General features: G+C 37.6%; 1 protein-coding gene across 4 annotated transcripts in view; it reads right to left on the minus strand.

Annotated features, from left to right (window-relative positions):
• ZNF385D (zinc finger protein 385D) overlaps positions 1 to 26243 on the minus strand; it is a 416559-nt gene that overhangs the window by 136698 nt on the left and 253618 nt on the right. For all 4 annotated transcript variants that reach the window (XM_066555234.1, XM_066555244.1, XM_066555263.1 and 1 more), the window contains one exon: positions 307 to 449. In XM_066555234.1, coding sequence (XP_066411331.1) covers positions 307 to 449 — 143 coding nt within the window. The remainder of the gene's footprint in view (positions 1 to 306; positions 450 to 26243) is intronic.

A 26243-nucleotide genomic window follows, 5' to 3' on the forward strand; every position in this document is an offset into this window, starting at 1 on the left:
ACTGTAAGTTAGTGAAGCTCTGCACGTCCTAAATTACTGTGGGAAATTCACAAGCCCTGGGACTGAATACGTCCTGAAACTTTATTGCATGTCACTTGGGATCATATAACTTTTTTCCTTCTACATTTCTTCTGACTAACACCCAGGTAGGCTCCAATTTATGGCCCATCAGCGTGTCTGAAAGAGCTATGTGGCCCTCAGCAAGGGAGAGGATATTCCAGGTGTAATGGAGTACATAAAATCCTGCTTTGTGCCCACTTGAGTCTTCCACGGAAGCTGTGGCTCAGCTGTTGGAAGAGTACTTACTGCATTGAAGTTGGGGAAGAGATTGACTGCTGCAGCAGTGTCCAGAGGAAATGGGAGGAACGGCTTAATATCCAGCGATGGCTGCAGGGGTGGTGCAGGAGGACGCACAAGGGCTGGAAGAGCAGGGCTCTGGCATGTACCACCTGCAGGTACAAAGAGACAGAAAGCATTCAGCAGGTGATATGATTAGTGAGAGGGGACAAAAGCCAGCACGCACACACACACATAAAGCAACAGTAAAAAGACAATATTTCATCAAGCAAATATATTTTGACTTGTCCAAAAATTACTGCATTAATGAAAAAAAAGCACAGCTGACTCAGTGATTGAGTTGGTTGTAATTCTTTGCCAGAGATTGCTTCATGTTTCAGTCTATTGTGATTAGAATTACCTTATAAACCATTTTATTTCCATGGACAATCTGGAACAATAGTTCAGCATATGTCTAACTTCCCTTGAGACCTTCAGCTAGTTTCATTCTCTTATCATTTCAGCACTTCATCCCTACCCTGTTGCTCAACCCTACAAAGGCAGATTACTCAAAAAGATAAATAACAACTTGCTGTTCAGCTGAGCAAAAGTCATGTAATTTGCAGACTTCTGGTTTTTTAATTAAATGCTTATTCATGGAGGCAACGGCGTCCACTTCAACCTAAACCTCACAAACACAACATACCTTGCTGCCTCAACAGTTGATCAATACAAATCTAAAAATAAGAGTTTCAGGAGCCACTGAAATGCTGTCTATGGGAAGGTACCGATGAACACTTTCTGCTCTTTGCAAGGGGTGGAGCTGATTCAGACTCTGTGCAGCAGAAAGCTCCTCCCAGCTAACCACCAGCTCTGTGGGAACATAATGGAAATGAAGAAATGCTCTTGCATGCTAACAAGGCACTACCTGTTTGCAGTGGACCCTATTTTGCTTATTTGTTTGCTCCTGGCCACAGCCAGCTATAAGCTGGAAGGATCCAAGTTCATTCTCTGCTTTCAGTGTCTCCTATATTGGTTGCACTCCAAAACATCAATTCCCTGTTAATTAAAGACTATTTGGATCCTAGGAAACTGTTAAAATATGCCAGTGTTCTTCTAATCCGAGAGGCAGGCAATAGACTGTAAAAACCTGCTGGTAAGAGTCCAAGAAACATTGAAAAAAATGAAAGGGGAGTTTTACCCTACTCACTAAACAGGGACACAGGCAGACAGATCAACAGAGGGAGAGATCAAAAATCTGCTTCTTTTTTCCCCTCTCATACATACAGACATTTTATTAGATAAGTTGCATACATCCTTTAAGAGTGCAAATATAGTCAGAAAGATATATGACATCTCGCCATATTTGGCCAGCAAATCGGCTAACAAGGTTTGTCATGTTACACATCTAATTGAGGGCTAAAACCATAGAACTTAATTAACCAGTTGTAGAAGATCATCCAGGTTGTGTTTCTAGATATAAAATCAGCTGGAGCCAAATTTTGAAGACTGTATTTTTTGCCAACTTTCAACTCCTCTGTGAAGCGTTTCACTAAGAATTACTAGTAAACTAAAGGTAGTGGATTAGGAGTCACTGTAATCTCATGATAGCTTTTAATCCCAGGAATAACTGCTTAAGGAATAAGAATAACTTATTAAAGAATAATTTTTGGGGTAGTTTCTACATTGTACCTCAGTGTATAAGAAATCAAAAGTTTTTGAATGCTGCAACTGAGGATATAGGCAACAGAAAAGTAGAGCACAAGCAGCATAGAATTATCAAGTATTTGATTGCCATTGCTTTGGCAATTGTTACATTCCCATGACATGGTTACAAAAACACTGTAAAAATAAATCTAACAGGTCAGAATGATGATAGGGTAGTGTTGAACATGCCAATCATACTACCTCGGAATAGGAAAGATCCATAAAGGCACTTTTTAAAATGCTGGAAATACTTAGCTTTAATTTTATAAAGCTTTCACGCACCATGAAAGGAATAAGTCACTCTTACTAAAGAAAAAAATACAGATTGCACCTGAGATTGTGCAGAATCACACAGAAATTTCAAGGTGAACATTTGCCTGGCAATAGCAAAGAATTTGAGGCCAGTCAAATATTCTATAACTCACAAATGCAAACTGGACTGAGAAATGTCACCTGTGCTTGGGGACACAGCTCATGGGCTGTATGGAGAAAAGCCGCACAGGTTTGGATTACCTAGAGCAACAGCATTGCTATTCCAAACTCATCTGAGGTACCAAGCCACGGAGGATGAAATATTTCTATTCTGTGATCCTTTCCTGTGGCATGACTCGGCACTCGCGCACCTGCTGCTGCCAGCCAGTGCGATGCAAAGCCATCTGGGGACGAGAACAAGCTTTAAATGGAAAAATCCAGCCAGCTCTGCAGGACCTTGGCTGGGACTCAGAGCCTCTGGAACAGAGTTTAAAATCTACCACAGTCCTGGCTACAGTGGCACAGAAAATTAGTATGTTCAGGAGCACAGCTGCTCTGTTTTTTCAATAGTGTCAGACATGTCCCTAAATGATGGAGCATGTGAGAGGCATCATGAAATCTGAGCCTTTGCTTAAGAACTTCTCTAATGTTTATGGCTGCAAAAATTAGCTTCTCTTTCCACTTTACATGCACAGAGTTGTAGTCTAGAATCTGCAACAGAAAAACTGAAGTAATGGCAACCATTTTTGGAACTCAGCTTAGCTTGGACAACCTTTGAGAATGCCGGTGTTAACTATTTCACACCTAATCCATTAGCAGAGGGATGGAGAGGCATAGAAGACCACTGGGAAGAGTTCTTGAAGAGTGTACAAATTAAAAGTGCTATGGAATGTTGGATTACAATGAAGAACCATAAAATTTGCTTATGACAGTTTTCGTGTTGTGTAGGATGAGTTTCTCCACAAAGACCTCCATAGCATTCCCTGAGCAGATGCAGCACTGCTGATCAACACACAATGAGGGCAAAGGTTCAATGTCAGCCTTTTTACAAGCTTTCTACCAGCAAGGTTTGGATAACATTGACCAATAAAACTAGGATAAAATCCCACAACACTAATAGGGCCTGTCCACAGCCTGCACTTAATGCTCCCTATTATTATTACCTGAAGTTCACATAGATAACCTTGTCTTTATGAGGAGAATGCTACACCTTAAAATGGCAGGATAATACAGTATTTTTTAATTCCAGTCTTACAAGTCTCATGTCTCATGTCTTTCTAAAGAGGATGAGAATCAGATTCTAAATGGGAGATGAATGTTCATACATTTGAGAAAGTCACATCAATATTGTTGTCTTAATTTTCTTTGTAGGGAGACAAAGAATAACACTACTTAAAAGATTAATCAGCTCAGCATTTTGTCCAACTTTGAAGTAATTATTTGTTTCTTTAATTTTCAGGCAATTTAAATCACAGGCAAGATAATCTCTTGGACAAAGGCACTGGCTATACATCCAAAATAAGTGTGGGCAGACAAGTTTGGGGAAAAGCTTGCAACAAAGCTTTGCTCCTTCCTATATCACATTGAGCCTGTTTTGACATTGGAGAAGTCCTCCAAAGTCAATCAAAGAGCACTTTTTTTGCACAGGGATGCAGTTCTGTGTCTCCAGCTGAGACCAGACATTTTGCCCTACCACTGGGTAATCTGGTTTGAAATACAACACCATGTTCTGGGCACAGACAGCCCACGTGCTACAAAGGCACGTGAGCAACATGAGGTTCATGCTCTTGGTGACACAGCCTGGTCACGTGGGTTCTCCTTCTGAAATCACTGGTTATGTGAACTTAATCACCACAAGACCTCTCTTGCCTGAGCCAAGGGAATATGACACAAACAAGGTGAAGAGATGATTCCTGCTCGTTGCACCTCAAATTGCCCACTCCATGAGGAATTGGCTCTTTTTTTAATTATTTTTGAGTATGAATGAGAACAAATACTGCTGTCTGTCCTTTCTCCTGCTTCCCCTCTACCCCATTTTGACTTTAGAGACTATGTTTCACTGTGGAACTGAAAGTAGATTTTAAAATGAGAACCATTCTAAAAATAAGAAACCATGTGTCATTAAAAATGTTAAAGTTTTAATCTTATTTTCACAACTTTTTTTGGTGACAATTCTTTACAAAAAGTTAACACATTCTGGGGGAAATTTTGCTTTCAATGAAATAGCACTTAGTGAAAATAAAGTTTGCCATGTAAATTTTTGTGCCCAGTTCACCTGAAATTTTGCTTGGATCAGTGTTAGATAAAGAGTATAAACAGCTGTAAGTACTCACCCTAAAATCTGGATTAAGAGAATCACAAAGACTGAATATACACATAAGAAACCAAACAAAATAGCCCTAGGGTAAACAGACATCATAAAGCAGGGTGGTTTTTAATACAGGATAATAAATACCAAATTTCCTTAATGTTTTTCAAGAAGGACAAGATCTCTATTCTTCAGGTTCCCTAACAAACAGCTCAACAAATTGGCAACCACCTCTTGTTATTTGTGACTTGGCTATAGAGAAAGTTATGTTATATCTTTCTCTGCACAGTCTTTCCTCATGCACACCCTCATTCCCAGTCCCTCAAATTTAAATTTAACTGCAGATTTAGTTTCCAGAAAAAGAATCCCAAGATGCATTATCAAATAGTCTCCCCCCCTAAGGAAGAATCTAGCTCAGCTTTTGCAGACACAAAAATGTAGATAATTTTTTGTAATGCATTTGAAACTTGGAGGTATGTAAACTGGGCAGAAACTCTAAACTATTACCCCATTAATCTAAATCTTTTGCAGTTCTTCCATCACTAACTATTACCACCATAAACACTGAGTGAAAAAGCAAATCTCTGCAGAATTTTATTTTCATTCCTTCACTACTTTGCAAGTTTTTCCTTCTGTCTATGTGCACAGCTATTATGAATACAGCAAAGACGCTCAACTAATGTACCCTTTCCTTTCCTTCCTAGAGTCTGAGTTGGCTTTCAGGATCATAAACTGGTTTCTCTAAGATATGGATATTTCCATGTTTTGCAACCCATCTCTTAATATTTCCATAATAACTTATCTGAGGTCAAAAAATATACACATTGTGCCTTGGCAAAAGCTCAGAAAACCTTTCAGCTGGTATGACTCAGTGGAGAAGCTGGGAAAGTACCACACATACTGAAAAGTTGACTTTTAGGAGGTTTTAAAAGAACTTCAAAAGCTATAATTAATAATGTTTATATAGGAACCTAATATCTAATAGTACACATGCATTAAGCATTAAAATATATCCTAGAGAGCCTGAGCAAAACCAGGAATTTTCATAGAAAATTTTCAAGAACAATGACTCCAGCTATTTTAAAATATAAAAGGGAAAGGATATGTGGGGAGCTCATGGTCAAGCTTATAAATGTTAATAAGCTTACATTTGGATAATTCAATATTAGGTAGAACTTTTGATTTGTTATGAATCAAGTTTGCCAGTGGGCCAAAGGAAAGGTATATTTGGAGGGATTTTTTTGAAAAGACAATAAAGAAACAAGTATTTAAGAACAGCAGGCTATCCATGGTGAATAATGCCCTTTCATGATCTAAAATAAGAGATATCACATTTATATTTTCATGGAATCTGATAAAACAGGAAATTTTAAGATATCCAAAACCAAAAGAATAAACTTCTCTGGGATCTAACAGAGAAAATATGACATGAATTGTAGATGTGGCTTTTAAGAATTAGTTTAATGTAATTTGTCATGGTCCATAGTCACTAGGGTACTCCTTTTTATCACTGTATGGTAATCTTCATTTTTCCAAAATGAAAAACTGCTGAATCAAAAATCAAAATCAAAATCTGCTGAATCGTCCCTTTAAAGGTAAATTCAGCTCCAGAATGAGTAGTACCAGTGATCTAATCCGGCACAGACAAATGAGACGCAATCACCAAACTACTTAGTTGTAGTTGTAATAAAGTATCTAAAATATGAACTCAGCATACAGAAAGTTAGCTAACAACCTCTATCTTTTACATGCATAAAGAGATAAACTCCTGATTTTAAATACTTGTTTTTTGTAGGTTACATATTATTACCTATGAACTGAAAGGAGATTAGATGTAAACAAATGACGTTAATGGCGAATTTAGTGCTCAGAAAATCTATTTTCTGACCACTTATAGTCTTAGAATTCAGCTTCTTGAAAGGGTTTTTTATCATTTTGAGTGGTTTGTTTTCAAAAATTTATTTCTTTTAGAAGGGGAAATAAAGTGCTTTCGACTTCTGTATTGTTCACATACTCTTTTTGGAGAGTGCTTTCATTATTTAATAATCTCAAAAAAATCTTTAAAAATACGATAGCCACATTTAAACACAATACTTTTACATATAATCACTCTTAGGTCCAGAAAAGAAAGAAAAAAACTCAACTGTATTAAATATTTGAAGCCCACTTGAAAAGAAGAGCCTTCAAAATGGGACTCCAACCACACCATCCTCAATCCTGCTGGTTCTCCCGAGACAGCTTGAGGATCAAGTACATGTTGTGGCCACACAAGCTTTTCTTTCACAGGTTTTGTTGTTAGCAATGCTAGCAGTGGCTAGTCACTTTGAATAGGATGAATGCAACACTGTCTCAGCTGTGGAGATCTGTGAGTAATTGATTTTTCAGTTCGCTGGACAAACCAAAAAAATAACGACAATTAAAGGGGGAAAATCCCACCACTGTGTCAGCTAAAACTCTTCTTTCACCTAAAATGACACCCTATAGCTCCCTACTTAGATACTTAACTGTTTCTATTATTTAAATATTGGCAAAATTCAAACATCCAGATCCAAACAACTCAGAATGACTCATTACAAAAATATTTTCTTCCCTTCCTTTTTTTTTTTCCAGATTGGCACAAATGAGTACCCACTGTTTATTTATAGACAGCATTTTTCAGCACATACACTGTTCACCTGGAAAGTTTGAATCAATTCTGGTCATTTGCTGCTATTCAAAGTATTATTTTTTCTAGAGAAAATATTTATTCTCTGGTTCCTGCAAAGTGAGCTAGTTTAGAAAAAGAATTCTTTTTATTATTATTATTAGTTTTAGAAGCCTGCAGCTATGCATCATGCAGTGTTTTTTAAAGTCTTTTCTTTCACACATACTAGCATTTTGAAACACATAAGACCATATATCCTAATAATTTTGATTGGAAAATGCACTCTTCTAGGTGTACAGAGGAGTAAATTTCTCTTTTCATTATGTAGAAACCTGTGAAGATACTATTATGATGCTGGACTGGGAAAATGCAGAGACAAATTTGCATGTGTAGTCTGATACCCATTATCTCCTGTCATTGTTTCCTTTACTTTGCTCAACAAAGGTTTCTGCTCCCATTTTGCTACCTTTTCCCCTCCTGTTCCTTTATCATCTGCATTACAGGAAGGTAGGCCCACCTTAGAGACAGTGAAGCCCAGTTCTGACTGAATGGGACTGAGGTGCTCAGCATTGTGTAGTTCTAACCCACCTCGGGCCTCAAGGCTAATTAATGTCAGAGCCCCCATTAACCCGACAAAGTATCACCTCTTTTGCCTCATATCTAAAATATGCCATGGACCCCAGGTAACACTCTACTGAATAAAATAATGGTGTGTTTTGCTTTGGATTTTTACATAACAGCTATTGAAAAACCATGACCTGAACTTCAGTTTCTAACACAGGCAAGGAATTTGTCTAACCCACTATGGGCCACATCTTATATGGATTTCAAATTGCACAATGGCAGAGACTTAGCTTTTTATTTTAGCAACATGACCTACCTAATTGAGCTCTTCATAGTCCTTTGGGCTTTTATTGCAGTTGGTCAGACAAATTTGGATTCTTTTTCCCTATTGGAAACTGTTGGATCACTGAAAGTGAAATGATCCAAAATGAATGTTCCACTTTCTGTAAAGTTCTTTCTGTTTCTAGTATAAGGAAACAACTAGAAATTGTCCAATTTGGTCAGCATGCTTATTACCAACTGCCCATACCAAGTACTAACCATGCCAAATACCAGAGAAGCAGAAAGCCCAAGAGAGAAAGTCATGGCTTTGGAGAAGACAAACTAGAATACTCATGAACCTCAGCTCTCCTCCCTCTTAAGAATAGAGAAGCTTTCAATTTCTATTTGCCCTACAAAAAAAATCAAATAATAAATACCCAGCAGCCTTACTTTTTTCTCTACGTAATTCCAGTCTTAATTCTCTGGACACTTCCAGCTGGCAAGAGATCATCCCAATTTTTCAGCTAGGAAGAAACCTAGGACAGACAGCAAAAGTCTTCTTCTCAAAGCTTACACAAGAATCTGTGGAGGACAAAGGAGCTGACCTCTAGGTCCCCAGATTTAATCCTCTGAGCACTGTAATATCCTCTCCTGGTTGTAGGCTAACAGCAAACTGAATGTGCTTTCACTTAGACTGGAATGATCTCACAGACAATGTCAAAACTTGCTCTTCCTTCAGTGCCATAAATGCTAGAGGGAAGAGAAGTTCACCAATGACTCTACAGCTGCACTAATATTCTATTTGCTTTTGGCAAACTACATATCCCCAGCTCTATTTTACAGTTTCTTCCCATACTGCTCACGTTTTATACTACTTTGTACTTTCTTTGGTAAGAAAGTGAATCCAAGGAAGCAAAATGCCTGCCTTGCAGGCTCACAGAGTGAGCCAGAAATGTACAGAGACATTTCTACCACTATGCAGCAATACTAGGACAGAAAACAGTGCTGAGAAGGGACCTCATCAATGTAAATAATTGTTGGAAGGGAGGGTGTCAATAGGATGGAGCTGGGTGCCTCTCGGTGGCGCCAAGTAATAGGACCGGAGGCAATGGGCAGAAACTGATGCACAAGAAGTTCCAGGTGAACAAGAGGAAGAACTTCACTGTGTGAGTGACTGAACACTGGCACAGATTTTTCAGAGGTTGTGGAGTCTCCCTCACCAGAGATACTCAAGAACCATCTGGATGCAGTCCTCTGCCATGTGCTCTAGGATAACCCTGCTTGAGTAGGGAGATTGGACCAGATGACCCACTGTGTTCCCTTCTAACCTGACTCACTCTGTGATTCTGTATAAAAAACAGGTTTTCTTTTCCTTTTCATGATGATCTTGGCTAGTTATTCCCTGCAGCAGAAAGATTTACTTTCAGACTCAAGCTAAGGTGGGAAGCTTGGGTGTTTTCAGAGAAGCGCTACAACCCAATGAAGTCAGAAGAAGGTCACAGTGTTACAAATGTGCATTTCCCCAAAACTGCATGCACAGTGTTTCTCAACACCTTTCAGCCTACAGACTTTTTTTGTCACCCTGTTGAACTGACTGCACCATTATTTACTGACACATCGTGGATGTTTCCTAACCAGTGGGTCAGTATATGGTTTGTAGCCTCTATTGGAGAGATACTTGATCTTATCAGATCATGTCCAGCAAAAATGTGTTTACAAACTAACTGGATCTAAACACTGAAACTCAAGAAAGTGCTGAAGGCGATTAAGATGTATCCCAAAGTGTGCTCACCTGAGGTCACAGTCTCCTGGTAGATCCTAGCCACAAAGGCTCAAAAAACCCCCACCATAAATAAATAAGCTAAGCAAAAATACAAGCATCAGCCAAGTATTATAAAAATCACATTCATTCTAAAGCTTTATGCTTTTTGACATTTTAAAAAGTCTTTGACCTGGCATATTCTGCAGTTGGATTTTTCTGATGGTTTTATAAAGGTCATGTTTATGGTATAATGAGCACAAATTTCCAAGGCTTATTAATCAGAAGAACACTATATTGCAAACAGATTTTCAAAGAATTTTTCATTTTTATGAATATATTAAATATGATGAATATATTATCAGCTTTAAAAGTGCCATTTTTCAAAAGCATGCTTGGGGAAGAAATAACTATTAACTTCTGGTGTCTTTACTTGAAACAAGTGCATGACTGAGAAGAATATGTAACTAATGTCATGAAATGGACACACTCCACTAGTAAACTCTATGAAAATAGTTCTGTGCAGCAATGCATCTTCTCTTCAGCACTAATAATTCCACTTAGCATTAATAATTCACTGGAAAGTGGTTTTACACATTTGTAACTGCATAGTGCAAAGTAAGCAGAACTTAATGACAAGTTAGTTCATGTTTCCAGGGTACCACTTCACTCTTCTGCTAGCTGTCAAACCTCTGTTGCTTTACCAAATAACAGGCAGATCAACATCAGAAAGTGATGAAGTTAGGAGAAGGATGACAGAATCCAAGCCGAAAGAGCAAAGTCAAAGCTAGCTCCACAGAGGGAGTGGAAGGAAAGGAAGGAGAGAGGTGTATTGAGAAAATGAGTGGCAGAAAGTCTGTGGTTTTGCAGCTGCACTTGGCTGTTGGTGTTACAGGTAGCACACAACAATGGACATGAAAATACCTCTGTCAACTTATGCCAGTGTAGCATAGCCTGGACCATGATTCCCTCCTGAGTAAACCTCACAGAGTTGCATACACAGACCTGCCTAGTGTATGTATGTGACAAAAACACACGCTTATTGAAATAAAATAATATTTTTCATTTTTCTTTCCCATGGATAATGACATAAATGCATTTACATCAGAAACTACCACAGTCTCAAGAATTTTGATTCACAAAAATCACTCCAAAACATACGTGTTTAAAATCATTAGGTTTATGATCTTTTATAGGTAGGTAAAAGAATAAGTGGAAAATATAGAATGGAACCAAAAGCACAGGATTTACTAATGGATAGTGACCAGTGCCACAGTAGATAGAAGTATGTTTTACAGGATAGGCTCCAGGACATAAATAAGTTTTCAGTCCATAGTGGTTTGAAAGATACTTGTCAAGATAAATTATAGATCATAGCATCATTTTCCCTGTATGCATGTATTTCTAAATTAAAAACACTTCAAGTTATTTGGCTCAGGAACTTTTTCCAACAATGAAATAACTCCCATTCTGAATGAAATACCTGAAGTTCTTAAAGAAAATTTAACCAAAAGAGCAAACACAAATATCTTTCTTTTTCAGGATGTAAAGCCAGAAAAAAAGCCTATTAGATCACATGGCCCAATTGCCTCTAAACCCCAACCCATTACTTTTCATAAACTTCTACTATACTTGATTGAAATGAAACAAGTTCAGTCCTCAGGAGATACAGCTATTTGTGCAAAAAGTGAGAGCCTGAGGCTCTGTGGCTGAGAGTTTCTGGAAAAAGAAGTTGATGCAAAACTGAAGTTTTCCTAGCAGGCAACCTATTCTTTGTATTGAGAAGCAAAGAAAAAGCAGACATTGCTTGGCAGTTTGCTCTCCCCACAGAGACAGGGGAAGAGAGGGATAAAATATTTAGTTAACCGTTAAGTTTGAACCTTCCTAGGACAGAATTTTATGCTATCTCAAATCACACATGCACTATGTCAGTCACAACTATACCTTGGATTTTCATCAGCAGGTAATTAAAAAAAAAATTGTAGCGGGGAGAGAAAAATATCCATATCTTCTGCTAAGTACCCGAGTACTTGATGATTAGAGTCACTCCCCTCAGCATTAAGCAACAGAGATCAGCTTACATCTTACTGGAGCTGTGCCATCAGATGTTGCTCTCTTGCCCCACTTTGGAAAAGTTCAGGTTCAAGTCGAAAACTCACACAACACAAAAGCATGACCACTAACAACAGAGCAGCCTTCCAGCATGAAGAGGTCAGGAATTCACCAGGAATTTGCAGATCACTCCTGACTTGCTAGGAACCTTTTTGCTGTCCTGATAAACTGGCCAGCCATTCTTCATCTGTCTGAGAAAAGCTAGGGATGCAAACTATCAGCAGTTCTGCACTGCGGGACAGAGCTTTGCATTCAGCAAGGGAGCCACGAAAGGAGAGCTGGTGTTGATAGAGCACAAAACCCTGAAGAAAATGCTAAGGGCAAGGAGTTCACATCAAGTTTGGGAGAGGGGAAAAGTGGAGGGGAAAGAAGGGGAAGTAAGACAGTATAAGGCAAAACAAGACTGGAAATAAAAGAATGGGTTGTTGGAAATCAACGGGGGAAATTTGAACCTTGGCCAGAATCAATTAAACTGTTGTCTTCTGGAAATTCTATATCCAGTCACAGATTTAATTTTAATAAAGTTTAAATAGGACATGTTATAGCACACTTAAATAGTAGTAATTGTGTAACTCTATCTACAAACTGCATCTTTGCCAAACATTATTTAGTGCAATCACATGCTGCTCTTGTGCAATTCAAGTGATTTTACTATTTTTTTCCCTTTCTTAAACAGAGACAAACGTGTCATATGATATGCTGGAACACAAAACTAGGTGTTAATTCACAGTATATGCTGGTGAGTAAATGTTTGTATTTTCATCCAGAAACTGTGCAATTGTTCTTCTACATGCATAGCTGCAATGAAAGAAAAAAAGAAAGAAAAGAGAAAACACAAATTCCAAATGACTGACTCCACTCCCCAAGCAGAGTACCTTCATTCTCACTAACAGATCCCAGCCATGACCCTTCTGCAAAAGGGAAAACATAACAAAACAGACTATATTGAATTCACTTCAATATAGTGAATTTTTTTATTCCCTGTCGTAGAGGACCAGTTTGAAACCATGTTTTAATAATCTTTGACTCAGGCTGTGGCTTTGCACATGCCATGGCAATTACAAAGTTACTGATAATTAATCTATTCCTCTGTGCTAATTTGGCTGATGCTTTGCTTCAAGATGCGATTGCTTATGGATAAGAAAACAGCAAAAAATTCAGCTTTTTCTGTGTTACAAAGCTCTGTTGGAATTTATCTTCTCTTCAGATCTACATGGAAGCTACACTTTCACACATAATGTAGAAACAAATTCTCTTAAAAGTTTCAAAAAACTAAAGAAATCAAGGTCTGTATTTTGACCAAAGGCCCATATTGAAGCCTGCTCTGTAAGTCCTCAGCACCTCAGGGAAATGTCCCAATAGTTGGGCTGTTGACTGACTGGGGAGACTTGCACAATGATACCATTTTGGAGCAGTTTAGATCTGTGTAAATGTGTATTCACTTCACGGAGGAATTTAGCTTGTGTTTCCAGCAGCCCACAAAAATCCCTTGACCTCAGGGCTAGTGTTTTTCTGGGGAAGTGAATGCATTCTTTTACAGTGGAGAAGTTCTAACAAAATGGCTATTTATAAAAAAAAGGACTGTGAAAACTTCAATTCTGGCAAGCTTACACCTGATGAAGCTGATTTAGGCAAATGCTCTGAGAATATGTGGCAGTTATTGGGTTGACTGTCCTTCTCCACACACACTTGTGAAAATGCTGACAGTTTTGTTTTTCAAATCTCTACGTAAAATACGCCTATAATTTAAAAAAAAGTTTTTCAAGCAAGTAAAATTATTTCCTGTCATTCTCTATAGGTGGGGGAAAAGCATTACTGCTTTTGCAGACAAGACAAAAAGGACAAAAGAAATTTTTGTCCTATTTTCCAGAAACACAAGCATGTCAAGCCCAATTTATCTAATCCATGACATGTTGGATGCTCCAGGCTGCATCTACGGAAATAGATAAAGGCTTGTCCTCCACAGATTTAATGAATGGGAATCCCTGCCCCTGGCTAATATAAATCGTTCTTGTTGATGGATAATTCTATTGATTACAGTCCAGTTACATTTACACAAGTACACACAAGAATTTTCTGTAAAGCAGCACCAAGTTTGGGCCAAAAAATGCAAACCTAGTAATATGTACACATTTCTTTAAGCTGTCTGAAGTTATGACTTTTCAGTTTTTTCCATGTCCTCCCCTGGTGTTCCTTAAAAGCATTTTACTATCACGTGACATAAAATTATTCCATAAAAAAGCCACATGTGGTTATTCACTCTATTCAGAGCTTTTACCTCATGCAAAAAGCAAAGAAATTTTTATAGGTTCTGATACATATTTTACTATAGTATTTTACATGTAGGTTTTATAGGTTCTGATATATATTTTACTCTAGGGTTTCCTGAGTCGACCACACAGCTTGTAACTGTAAACAGAAGGCTCAGACCAGTATCCTGTGTATCTTGGTTACCACTTAATATGGGCAAAAATCTAAAAAAAAAAAACCAAAAAAAAAAAAAAAACCCAAAAAAAAAACCAAACCAAACAAACAAAAACTCCAGGGGGAAAACCACCCCCCTCAGGGATAGGAAAGGTGGCAAGGAGCAGTCTGCATACCAATGTGCAGATTTCACTGCTGGCTAGGGATACCAAGGCATGGTTGAAGGGACAAAATCCCCTTTTTTACATAGGCCAGAAACAGCCTGAAACGCTCTCTAAAGAAAAAGAAATGTGACAAAGTCTCAGGTAATAGTATCTTTCCTGGACTGCTCTTCAGTCAGCCTGGCTATGTTGTGGTTCTCTATCAAACCATCTTAAAATTTTATAGCCCCTGTTCCAGGAACCAAACACAGAAAATGTTATAAAACATTTAAATAACATTTTAGAGAGAGCTGTGCTTGCTCACACAATCTCACTAGTCAAAATAGTTACTTCTAGCCCTATGTAACTATTAAAATTTTACATTGTGCGTATCAAAAATCAAATTTGGCATTCACTGATTTTGCCCTCATAGTTATTAATAGTCTATAATTCAGCATTTCTTGAAATAACTCTAAATATATATTGAAACAGGCCTAGTATAAAATCAATCCACCTCAAACATTTCAGTTTGTTGTAGTCAAAGGTCATTTGTCATCTACCTTCTTCCTAAGGTGTTCGAAAAGATCAAGCCTTGGGCATAAGACACTAAAACTTATTCCACAGGGAAAAATGTCTCAACTGGCATGTTTTATTTTATTTTTAAGGCTTTCTCTGTTGGAGAGGCAAAAATAAAATAAAATCAATAACTTTGATTCTGTTGCATTACACAATTATTTGAGAGACACTTAAGGAAATGTGGGGGTTTTAAAGGCATTTCTAGCAAGCCTTGTAACCATGATAAAATAGAATACAGTACCAAGAGGAGAAAAATTCCAGTGTGCACTTTTCTGATAATTCACATAGAGCAGAAGGATCAGGATCTTGCATCTTCACAATTTTAAGTCTAGCTATTATAATTCCAGATGTTATTGAGTATGTGTACAGCATACATGTGTGTGTATATATATATAAATATATATGTATGTGTGTGTGAATATATGTGTATGTATATATATATATTTGCTCTGATCCATGTTAAGTCATTGCATTGTTTTGCTTCAATTATATGGAATGAAGACCTAATAAAATTCAACTTTTTTGCATCACAGCATTTGACACATTTCTAATATTTTTATTACTTTTTCAGATTAAAACAGAAAAGTAACACCTAAATTTAGCCAACAGGCTTTATCTAATTTAATTTTGTGTCAAGTGTTTCAGGTAATTTCTCGATATGATTTTATGGCTTGAGATGAGCAAGTCACCCCTTCTACAAAAATTAAAACCTTTGAATTTTAATGAATTTGGCTTATTAACCTGATCAGAAAAATCTTACAAAACCTAAGAAGCAAGGAGGACAATGCAAGAGCAAAGAGCCTTAACTGAACCATGTGTTGACAAGCTAGATCTCTCCTCCCATCCTCCCACTCTGCTGCTAAGGAGTGAAGGGAGCCTCACATACTGTAATCATCTTTGCTTTCCGTAAGAGGTAATCTCACAATACATTTTTCACAAATGAAATTATATTAAACCAGTGAAGTGAGCCAACCAATTGTAGGATTGCTATTGAAATGAAAGGATTTGGTAAGCCAAAGACAAATTTCAATCCTACAAATACTTTTGCACATATTTAACTATTCCAATCCCTCAAATCAGTGAAACAGTGTCAGAAAAGTTAATTATTTTTTAATTCAGAAGTGCATGCAGGAGTGGGGTCCATCCCATATTTGTGTGAATCCATCTGACTAAACATTCAAAATGTTGCATAACAATGAGTTTTAAACAAAGAGATCTGCTATTCTACTATAAAAGAATTTAAAAATTGCCAGGGGTTCTGATTTTGAAGGATTAATCAAAACCCCAAATACACACCACACATCACTATATACAAGAGAATTTGCTTGTATAATCCAAAATTTGTCACTGTTTTCTTTAAAAACAAAACAAACTCACAAAGTACCAAGATACAAAAGAGAAATACATGATGAAACTATAAACAGCTGATGAAAATGAAGATACTCTAAGTATATTGCCAAAGATGCAAGAAGACGCCCATCCCTTCTTTCTGACATTATTTTAAAAATTCAGAATGATTCAGTGACAAGAAAACACTTCCTGTGACAAGAAGATGCTTCCTGTGACAAGAAGATGCTTCCTGTATCTAGAAATGGCACTAAAAAACTCTGTAACCTTACTAAAAAAAGACAGTGTGTTGAGAAGACAGTTCCTCTATGATTCCAGTGGCTTAAGGGGAGTTACACTGGGTATTAGTTTGAGCTGAGATACTAAAGGACAATTATTGCAGCACACTGAATCTGCTTAATTAGAGGTATCAATTCAAGTAATGAGGCCATTTTGCAAGCCTCCAAGAAACCTGAAACCAAACACAGCTTGCTTGTATAAGGGTTGCATTCCAGAGCTTAAGCTCAAGCCAATTTTACAGATCTGGAGTTGCAGCTAAACATAAATCACCTGATTCACAGCAGAATGTTTCGGGCGTGTTAACCTGAAACACTGAGAAAATTTCAGCAGTGTTGGCCAAACCATGACAAAATTCAAGATCTGCACAATCTTCTTCAGCCTTAAAAAGCTGATGCTGGCACGGTTCTGTTGTCCACATATCTGCACTAGGCTGGGACCTTACAGCTTCTGCTCCTCTAAGTTGAACACATGGTATCTGTATCTTCACAAATCTGGTGCCTTTGTTTCTGCTTTACAGAAAGACTTGATTTATCATCTAAGAAAAGACTCCCCAAAGCTGTATTTCTGGCTATTCTGTTTCACTTGGACTTGGGCAGTATACATGGTAATTTTGTCTAAATATAGATAAAATTTAAATGGGGAGTGATAGGATTTCTTTATTACACTCCTCAGACAGCTAAATTATACTTAAAGTACATTGACAAAACCTAGAGCACAGACAGCTGTTTCATGTTGCTATGTAGTTCTGTTGCTACCACATGGCAAAAAAATTTACATTTTATTTCTCATTTAACTGACCATTTAAGTTCACAGAAAGCATCAAATGACCCAGGTGTTCAGCTACATGAGTATGTACAGTTCCAAAAGTTGAGAAAGTAAAATAAATCTCTGTGCCCAAGGTCAAGCACCAACTGTATTAACAGAACTCTTATGAAGTTTTAGAGGTTGCCTGTAGCCTTGGGATTGCAGCAGGGATACAAAATAAAACAATGCAGAGTTCATCTTTAGGTTGCTACGCTGGGCATTTTTCAACATATTTTTGTAGAGCATTGTCAAGACCATGCCTGGTCATGCTACTAAATTGGTAAAGTCAGACTACCAAGGCTGGTCAAACCCCAAGAACAGCAAAACAAGACTGAAAAAATTCAGTGTAATTCAGTGTCTGACAGCCTGAAGTAAATAAACCACTTGCTGAGGATTTGGTTCCCACAAAATATCAATTTCTTGCATTTATAAGGCCCTTCAGTGTTTCCCTACAACTTCCTCTGCAGATGTAAGCAAGTTGGTTTTAGCCCAAATGAAAAAATAAAATTAAAAAAAACCAAACCAACTTGAAAGCCCCTTGTGTTAGGTTTACCACCTCACATGATTTCAAGATTCTTTCTGCTCACTGAAAGCAAGGAAAAGTTGGCATGAGCTATCACACACTGAAAAACCCACATAAAGCAGTAAATGCCTATACACACCCAAGGGACTAGAAACTAAGTTTTTGTCACGGAAATCTATTTTTGAGAACATTTGCTTAATTTCATGGTTTTGCTCTAACAGCATGGGCAATGGCTTCTTATTGGACATGATTTAGTACAAGATTTTATCTCTTTACCCCTAAACTTCACTATAAATTTCAAATTTGCTATATATTATAGTAGTATAATGTTATTTGGCCTTTTCAAATTCAAAGATGAAACCAACTTTCTAATTACAAATTACAGTTTCCTTGTCACTAAAAACTATTACAATTTTTATACACGTCCATTCAGTAGCTCCAGACACACAACTGCAAATGTCAAAATCCTGCAGACTAGAAATGAACTTCTCCCACATGCAGCTTTTTCTGGCTGAGCTACAAACCCACAGAAATGATAGCTTGATATGATTTGTGGTCAGAAACTTCAACAGAGCTGTATGAGATGATGCTCTAAGAAAAATGTTAAGCCTCCTCTGCTAGTGAGGGGGTGGGGGTGAGGGAGGTGGTGAAGATAAGAAACCCCAGATATTTCTTATTGCTGCTCTTCTGCTTAACTAAGGGAGTCTGTTGACTGGAGGAGAATCACCCCAAACTACTAAACTATTCAATTAATTATCTTGATTTTTAATGATATTGCCAATAATGTGCCTTAATGAGGCAAAAAAGGAGTTCAACAAGGCATTGGAGTGGTGGCCCCCAGGAAAGTAAATAAAACTAAAATAAAAATAGGACTTTTGTGAATTAAGAGTTACTCTACAAACTTGTACATAAACAGGAAAGCTTGCAAGCCACTATCCTACACATATAAATGAGTTCCTTACAAATGTAAGGCAAAGAGGGAATTGGTTTAGGCTTAGGTGTGTATAGAACTAAACAGTCCAGTTGACTCAAGAATGTCACGTTATCCTTAATGGCATAGATGACTTGGTAACAGAAATTAATAAGGACAATAATGACTGTACATGTTTGCAGTAGAAGGCTGCATGCTAAGCTTATAGAAAAGAGGATTGTAGTTTTAAAACACTTCCTGAAAAGAAAAAAAAAAAAAAAAGAAAAAAAAGAAGGTAACTTTCATTGCCTGTTGATTACAGAGGCTTTCTATGGAAACCATCAAAGCTGAGGTGGACAAGGGAGTGATGGAGCCTAGCCCCACATGTATTCAGAGCTCCTCTAGCATGGTGAGACCTGCAGCACTGCATTCCCTCCTGCAGATGCATCTTCCCAGACTTTGGACTCCCCACACAAAGCCAATGAAATTGAAATTATCCAACCATCCAAGCTCATATTTCCATCACATTCATTGCCCCTTCCTGCAAAGACAGAGGGAGCACCTATTTAAAGAGGATCTGCAACCCAAATAGCCAAATCCTTCACCATCACTGGATCATGCTGCCTCTACCCCAGGCCCACTGCCCAGCTGGCTGCCAGAGTTTGACTACACTGCTGATGATCAGTTTTAAGTTTTAAAAAGCATTTAACTTGCATTTGAAATGACTAGAGACATTAAACACAACTGTCATAAATTATTTGGCAGTTACCTTAATTAGAATAGGTCTAGTTTAATATTCCAGCACAGCTGAAACTCTTACTTTTCTGGGGGCCATGGAAGTTTCCCAGGATGTTAGGTCCAGGAAATGAAATTAAGTTCAAGCAAATCTGTTAGCACAGTCCAACACTTTCCACAGTTCATTACAAATAATAATTACTTTCTGAAACATCCTCCTTCTCCATGAACAGATCTGACTCAGTAAAAACAGTATCAGTGAGGAAAGCTCAATTTTTTTCTGAAAGACCCTTGAACTTACAAGAGCTTTTTTTGATACCTGCTAGCAGTTGCCATACATACGTTATATCAACAGTTTTCAAAAGCTGCCCAACTTCTTTCAGACAAACCATCAATATTACCTTAACTAATTTACTACTACAATCAGCTCCCTACATTATTTAGTAGAATAGAATATGACTACAGAGACAGAAAAACTTGCAAAACTGGAAATCTGCCCATCAAAGGCACCTCACAAAGATTTTTAAAAAGATTAACCTATTCATTATGGTAAATATTCTCTGACAGTATTAACCATCTATTGCTGTGAGCATCTAGAAAGGGCTAACAGTTTATAATTACCATTATTTCTTCTTATCTTTGTGATTTGGAAGATATCAGCTCAGCTGGAGTCTCTCAAACAGATATTTGATATAAAATATTCATAATTCATTTGACTATACTGAGGTCAGATAGCAATATTTCTGTTTGCAGATGAATCTAAAGTGAGCTTTGCATTGCTGAAAATGTGCTGGCATAGCTTTTAACACAAAAATCCTCCTATAATAAATAACAATAGAGTATCATGCAATTTTTATCTTTGTAAATGTTCCCATGAAGAAATGTTCCTACTAGAAATGCACAAAAAACTTATACAAATCACATAAACATTGTTAGAAAAAACTGAGGGATATTTTAAGAGTATTAATTATTAATGTTTTTCAATGTTAAGTATCATCAAAGACTGCCTACTTGAGACAGTTCTGTCTGTTTTTCATCCCTATACTGAATCTTCTGGATACATTTCGCTTTCTTTTTTTAAAATAGGGCAGGGGATAGTAAAAAGTGAAAATAAATTAATGTTCCACACATTTGCATTTTTTTCCTGAAATCTGTGGAATTTTCTGGGTGTCACAGTGACATGTAGCATCATCATTTATGTTTTTCAGAATGTTAATTTCAGACTATTAAAATTTTTTTTCTTCCCTGTGTGTTGAGGATAGCATGTGATGTCAATTCTGCTTCAAGCTAGTGGCAAAACAGAGCAGTTTTGTTTGGTCATCTTGGAGTGTTTGTGGAGGGTGGCGCTGCCAGTACTATTTTGCTGCAGCACCAGGAGGCCACCCCACTTTACCTGCTGCCTGCCTTTCTCTGCCAGCAGAGTCTACACACATTTCACACACTCTAAGTTGTTCCACAATCACATTTTGATTGTATCCACAGTGCTAGAGAGATTTGCAGCGTTGCTTTGATTGTTTTTTAATGTGTTTTCAGCCTTTCCATGTTTGTTTATTACATTTGGTAAGTTCATTCACAGGAAGGAGCATATCTGTGGGGGTATTTGTGTAGTGATGTCCCTCTTTAGGGCCATTGATCCTTTCAACCTTGAAAACCTGCATGTTCTCATGCAGGTAACCTATTGCATGCATTGTTAGAGTGTGTAGAGCTAAATGTTAATATGGATGGGGTGCTAAATAGCATTGAGTAAGTAGGTTTGTCAGCTAAACCTATGCAGGAATATATATTTTATGTTCTACAAAAATACTGCAAAGGATTGGGAGAAAAAAAAAAGAAAAAGGGCAAAAGCATTAGGAATTTATAAATGTGATGAAAATTTTTACCTCAACCCAATAACCCAAGCAGTTATTTTGAAACCTTCTTTAATGAAGAAATAATGGGGAGAGAAAAATTATACCATGTAGACCAATGCAATTTCCAAGTACTTGGAGCTACTAAGATTTAAGCCCAAGAATCTAAATGTGTTATTAGGAGGCTGTTGCAACTGCCCTAGCACTGCCTGTGGAAAGGAGGACCAAACAACCAGTTTTACAAGGCAGACAGACTGTGGTCAGGATTGGCGAGACAAATGTTTGTAAATTATTACATCACGTCTTGAGTGCTGAAATCTTGTAAGGATACTAGAAATACAGTTCAGTGACTTTATAGTACCCATGTTTGTGTGGCTACCATGCCCTCAGTCAGAAGGAGACAAAAAGCAAAAGGATTTAAATATATCCTTACATATGTATACACAACTTTTTATGGCCTGTTTGGCTTCTTAGAATTTGTCCTTTACAAACACTGGAATTGCAAAGTTAAAGAGGAGATTATGTAAAGTTTGACATATGTCTGCAAAGTTATTACTTTTTTCTATGCTACCTAAAAGCAGACAAGCTATGCAACTTCCACTGGTGAAAAATTTACCAGCACAATTTACCAGCAATAATAGAAAAACAGAGAAACAATGTGCTTGCTACATAACAGTCACATATCTGGCAAACTGAATGCACCTGTTACATTGCTGGTTTTGACAGGAGGTGAGTGGATTTGCTATCACAGGTAAATACCAGCGAACAAAACCTAATTTGCTAAACATTGCACTATAGAGACAGTAGACCCTCAGGTCACTACTGAAAAATGACTTGGCTTAGCAAAAAGAACACTGATATTCCTTGCAGTGCCAAGACTGCCTTCCTCTCCACCTGCTCCTTCCTTTTGCATTCACAGTTGCAGATCTGGTCAAGGTTCTGTGTTTTTTGACTTGGTTTTCTGTGTTGTTTTTTTCTTTTTTCTTTTCATTCAGTATTGATCCTTAGTGCAATGATGGGTAACAATATTGGAAAAGGCAATCATTATCTCCCTCTATCTTCATAACTTACTACACTCCATAGTAAACAAACTGAGTAAACAAGGTCAACAAGAACAAAAGAAGCTGAGAAAATTTTCATTGCTTTCATTTGAATGAATTGTCCATCTGCTTTTTCAATTACAGCATAAAAGTAAATAAATGAGAGAACCGCTATGAAGTAACACTCAAAGAGAAAATTAAGCCTTGCTTTTTTCTTTTGTTCTCAAGAAAGAAGTTTTAATATTCAGAGGAGGTTTTCTAGCATAAACCTGCTTTTAAGGGTCTATCTTGTCTTCTGATAGAGAGAATTGGGGAAGAGACTGCTGGTTTGCATTGTAATAAAGAGAACACATAAACAGCACGCAGTATAAAAACTACCAGTATGAGCCAAAGCCCTTTGAGACCCTAAGCATATGCTAAAATTTCAAACAGCCATGCCCAGAGTTAGCAGACACAGTCAATCTCATTTTTCTATCTCCTGTAACTGCTTCAGAGATGAAGATACTATACATTATCAAACCCCTGGAGCTTTTCAAGCTTTACTTGAAAAGCAAGTGTTACATTATGGTTTTAAATTCTGAAACCTGCAGGGACTACAAAACAGAGTAAATTAGTTGGCTTGGTAAAAGATCCAGGACCTCATCTCATAGTGATGAAAGAATTTCTCAGGATTTCCAAACAACTGGTTCAGCCAGCTAGCAGAGGTATAAAAAAATATAAATAGGTTGATCTAACCCCACCTTTTTAAAATAGATGGGGGGAGGGAAATAAGAAAAAAGGAGGAAAAAAAGGCAGAGGGAGAAAAAGTACTATTGTTTAAACACCAGATAAGACTCAAGATGTCTATTTTTTCAAACCTGAAGAAATTTAAAATTAATATTATTTTAAGCATCAAAAGAGACAGAACTGTATTATCACACAATAATAATCGCTGTATTATTAACAAGAGGCAAGTGTGTATAGTAATTGAAGTTTCATAAGAGCCTCCCTTACAATTCCAATCTGAAATTACAGTTGCATTCTCATATTTTACATTTGATCCAGACCCTTGCCAATTACTTTAAGCTGTCGTTCCATTCTTAAGATTGCAGTAACTCTTTATGGTGAATATGTACACAGAAAAAAAATGTCTGAGAGGAACATGATCATGAGCATGAGACTGATGAGATGAAGGAAGTGGTCAACAAAATGAGCAAGAAGGTCTGAGCATATGAGTCAGTGACGCAGCTTCATGTATTAGATTTTTCACCCCTAAGTAGATTTCTCAAAGAAGTGTTGCTAAAATAACTGAGCACACAGGTTGACCTACAGAATGTGGTTTTGCCATATAATGACTGAGCCCTACAATAGAGGAAAGCTTCTTTCCGCTTTCATCCCCAGCAATTTAATTCAAGTGCAATCTTGGCCACTTCAAGCTTTGGTATTTCTCTCTTTTGCTGTATTTTCTCTGAATGTTACCAATCATCTATGCAATTTCAGCTGCAAAACTCATCTTTGCGGTATATTACATGTAATATCTCCTTTTTAAAAATGGAAGCCCTTATGACCTCTATTGTATTTCAAGAACTTTTCATGATCTAATGGCAAATTGAAATATTTCCTTTTCCCAGTCCAAATATATTTCTCCTTTTTCAAATACCACCACCTTCTTTAGTGCAATGAGAAGCAAAATCTTTAAAGGGTTTCCTGTAACCTGATTAACATTTTTGTAATTGCAAGAATTTCTAGAATTGCCACTAGATTATGAAACAAAATCCAAATAACGTGGAAGGATATTTGCACACAGGCACAGAGACATATCAGCCATATGACTCTAATATAAATACAGTCAAAGGCTCTCATTATTTGAAAATACTTTGTAAAAATTTATGTGTTGCCTTTTAGGAAAAAAAATAAAACAGATGCATGATATCACAATGAAAATTTTAAAAATCTGGTTTCTTCTTAATTTAATTTCTTAACAGAAGAAAGACAGTTGTTGGGAAGGAATGCAGGATTAGACTCTACAGTTAAAATATGCACAGACACACATCCACATGAGCATGTGAGCGCACACACACTTTGTTAAAGGACCTTCAGCTGAAGCAACTGTGATCTAATCTTCTCTAATGGAGCAGGAAGCCACAGATTCCAATTTTGGGTTTGGAGCAATTCTGTCACCCACAAGAAAAGTCATACTTGGAATGACTTTTTTTTTTTGTCTGTGAAATGGCAAAAGGACCTTTTGTTTAAGGCAACATACTGAATGTATTTTGAAGCATTTCAAATTAACAGTTTCTGTAACAGAAACTAAAAGGGTGCAATCTAGCACAGAGCAGTTTCTGAAAGTTCAAACAGGATTTTTTAAATTGTTATTACGTATACATGCATTAATGATTATTCAGTGCTTCAAGATATGAACTTCACTGCCCAGGAGGCTGTAATGTTCCAAATATAAACATCAGGCTCCTGCAGTTTTCAAGATCCTATACATTGGCTTGCTCAGCTGAATTCTTCTGTCACACACAGCATCCATTATATATTAACTACACTTTCTTATTGCAGATGGCTGGTGATAAAACACAGTTAGTAATCCAGTATCTGTGCTTCTCAAAACGTTTTAAAAGAACAGCCTTATCAACACCGATTCATCCTGACTTAAATGAAAACAGAAATGGTACTAAAGGCCTCCACAGTGTCTAACCTAGAAGAAAATATAACCTCCTAAAAACAAACCAGTAACAACCAAATATTTTCATTGAAACAAAAAAAAAGCCCTTGTTTCAGCAGTTGGTCAGTTGGCTTGTACGTGTGTTTTCTTTAAAGAGGTGATGAGATTCGGGGTGTGGGGGGAGGAAGTATTCTTTTTATTCCATGACTCATCCAGCATGAATCTCTTAAAGAAAGTGTTCCAGAAATAAAAAGTGATATTCAGAATAGTAGCATGCATGCAGATGAACTACTACATTCTCCAACATTGACTGAAAAAAAGACCCTAAAGATTAAAACAGCCACCATACAAACAGAAATGTTATGGCATTTTTGGGTAAAATTATTTGTTTCCCTTTATGTTATATATAGTAATTTCCATGCTAATATATTAATTTCCTGTATAATGTGAAACACTGAGAAGAGAAGTTACCTAAAACAATAATAGGTTCAGAGGAGGCAGGGAGGGAAGGGAAAAAAAAAAGAAAAAAGAAAGGTACAATTTTCTTCTTTTTCCCTCTCCCTTTTTTGGTAAATTTTAATTTTAGAGTTTCTTTGGGTTGTGCTTCTTCAGTAAGGCCAATGTATGGGGGCAGTGATTTTTTTGGTGCTGGGGGTGAGGGATTTGCTTTGCTCTCGGTTCCAGCCAGGCTCGCCGAGCCCTGAGGACCCGTGCTCACTGTCCCAGAACCGCAATATCACTGCGGCGTTCCCTCCGTGGAGCGATGCAGGACACACACAGCAGCAGCAGCAGCTCTGCCCCTTCCCCTGGCCGAGAGCACTCCCCACCTGCCCCAACCACACCGGCCACCCCAGCCCCAGGGGCGGCTGCGGGGCCACCATGCTCCAGGACAAGGCAGCTCCCGCGGGCCGCCCGCGCTGCCAGGCCCAGGAAGGCGTGCTCACGGCGAGGTGGCCAAGCCAAGGTGACAGTGGCCAGTGGAGCCTTTCGAGGTAGAGGTGCAGCTCTGGCCATCAGCCACAGCAGAGCCCTCATGCTGAGCAGGACTGGAGGAGGCTCTCCCTCATCAGCGTGCAACATCAGCG

Source organism: Molothrus aeneus, chromosome 1, assembly GCF_037042795.1.
Source record: "Molothrus aeneus isolate 106 chromosome 1, BPBGC_Maene_1.0, whole genome shotgun sequence".
NCBI classification, from domain to species: domain Eukaryota; kingdom Metazoa; phylum Chordata; class Aves; order Passeriformes; family Icteridae; genus Molothrus; species Molothrus aeneus.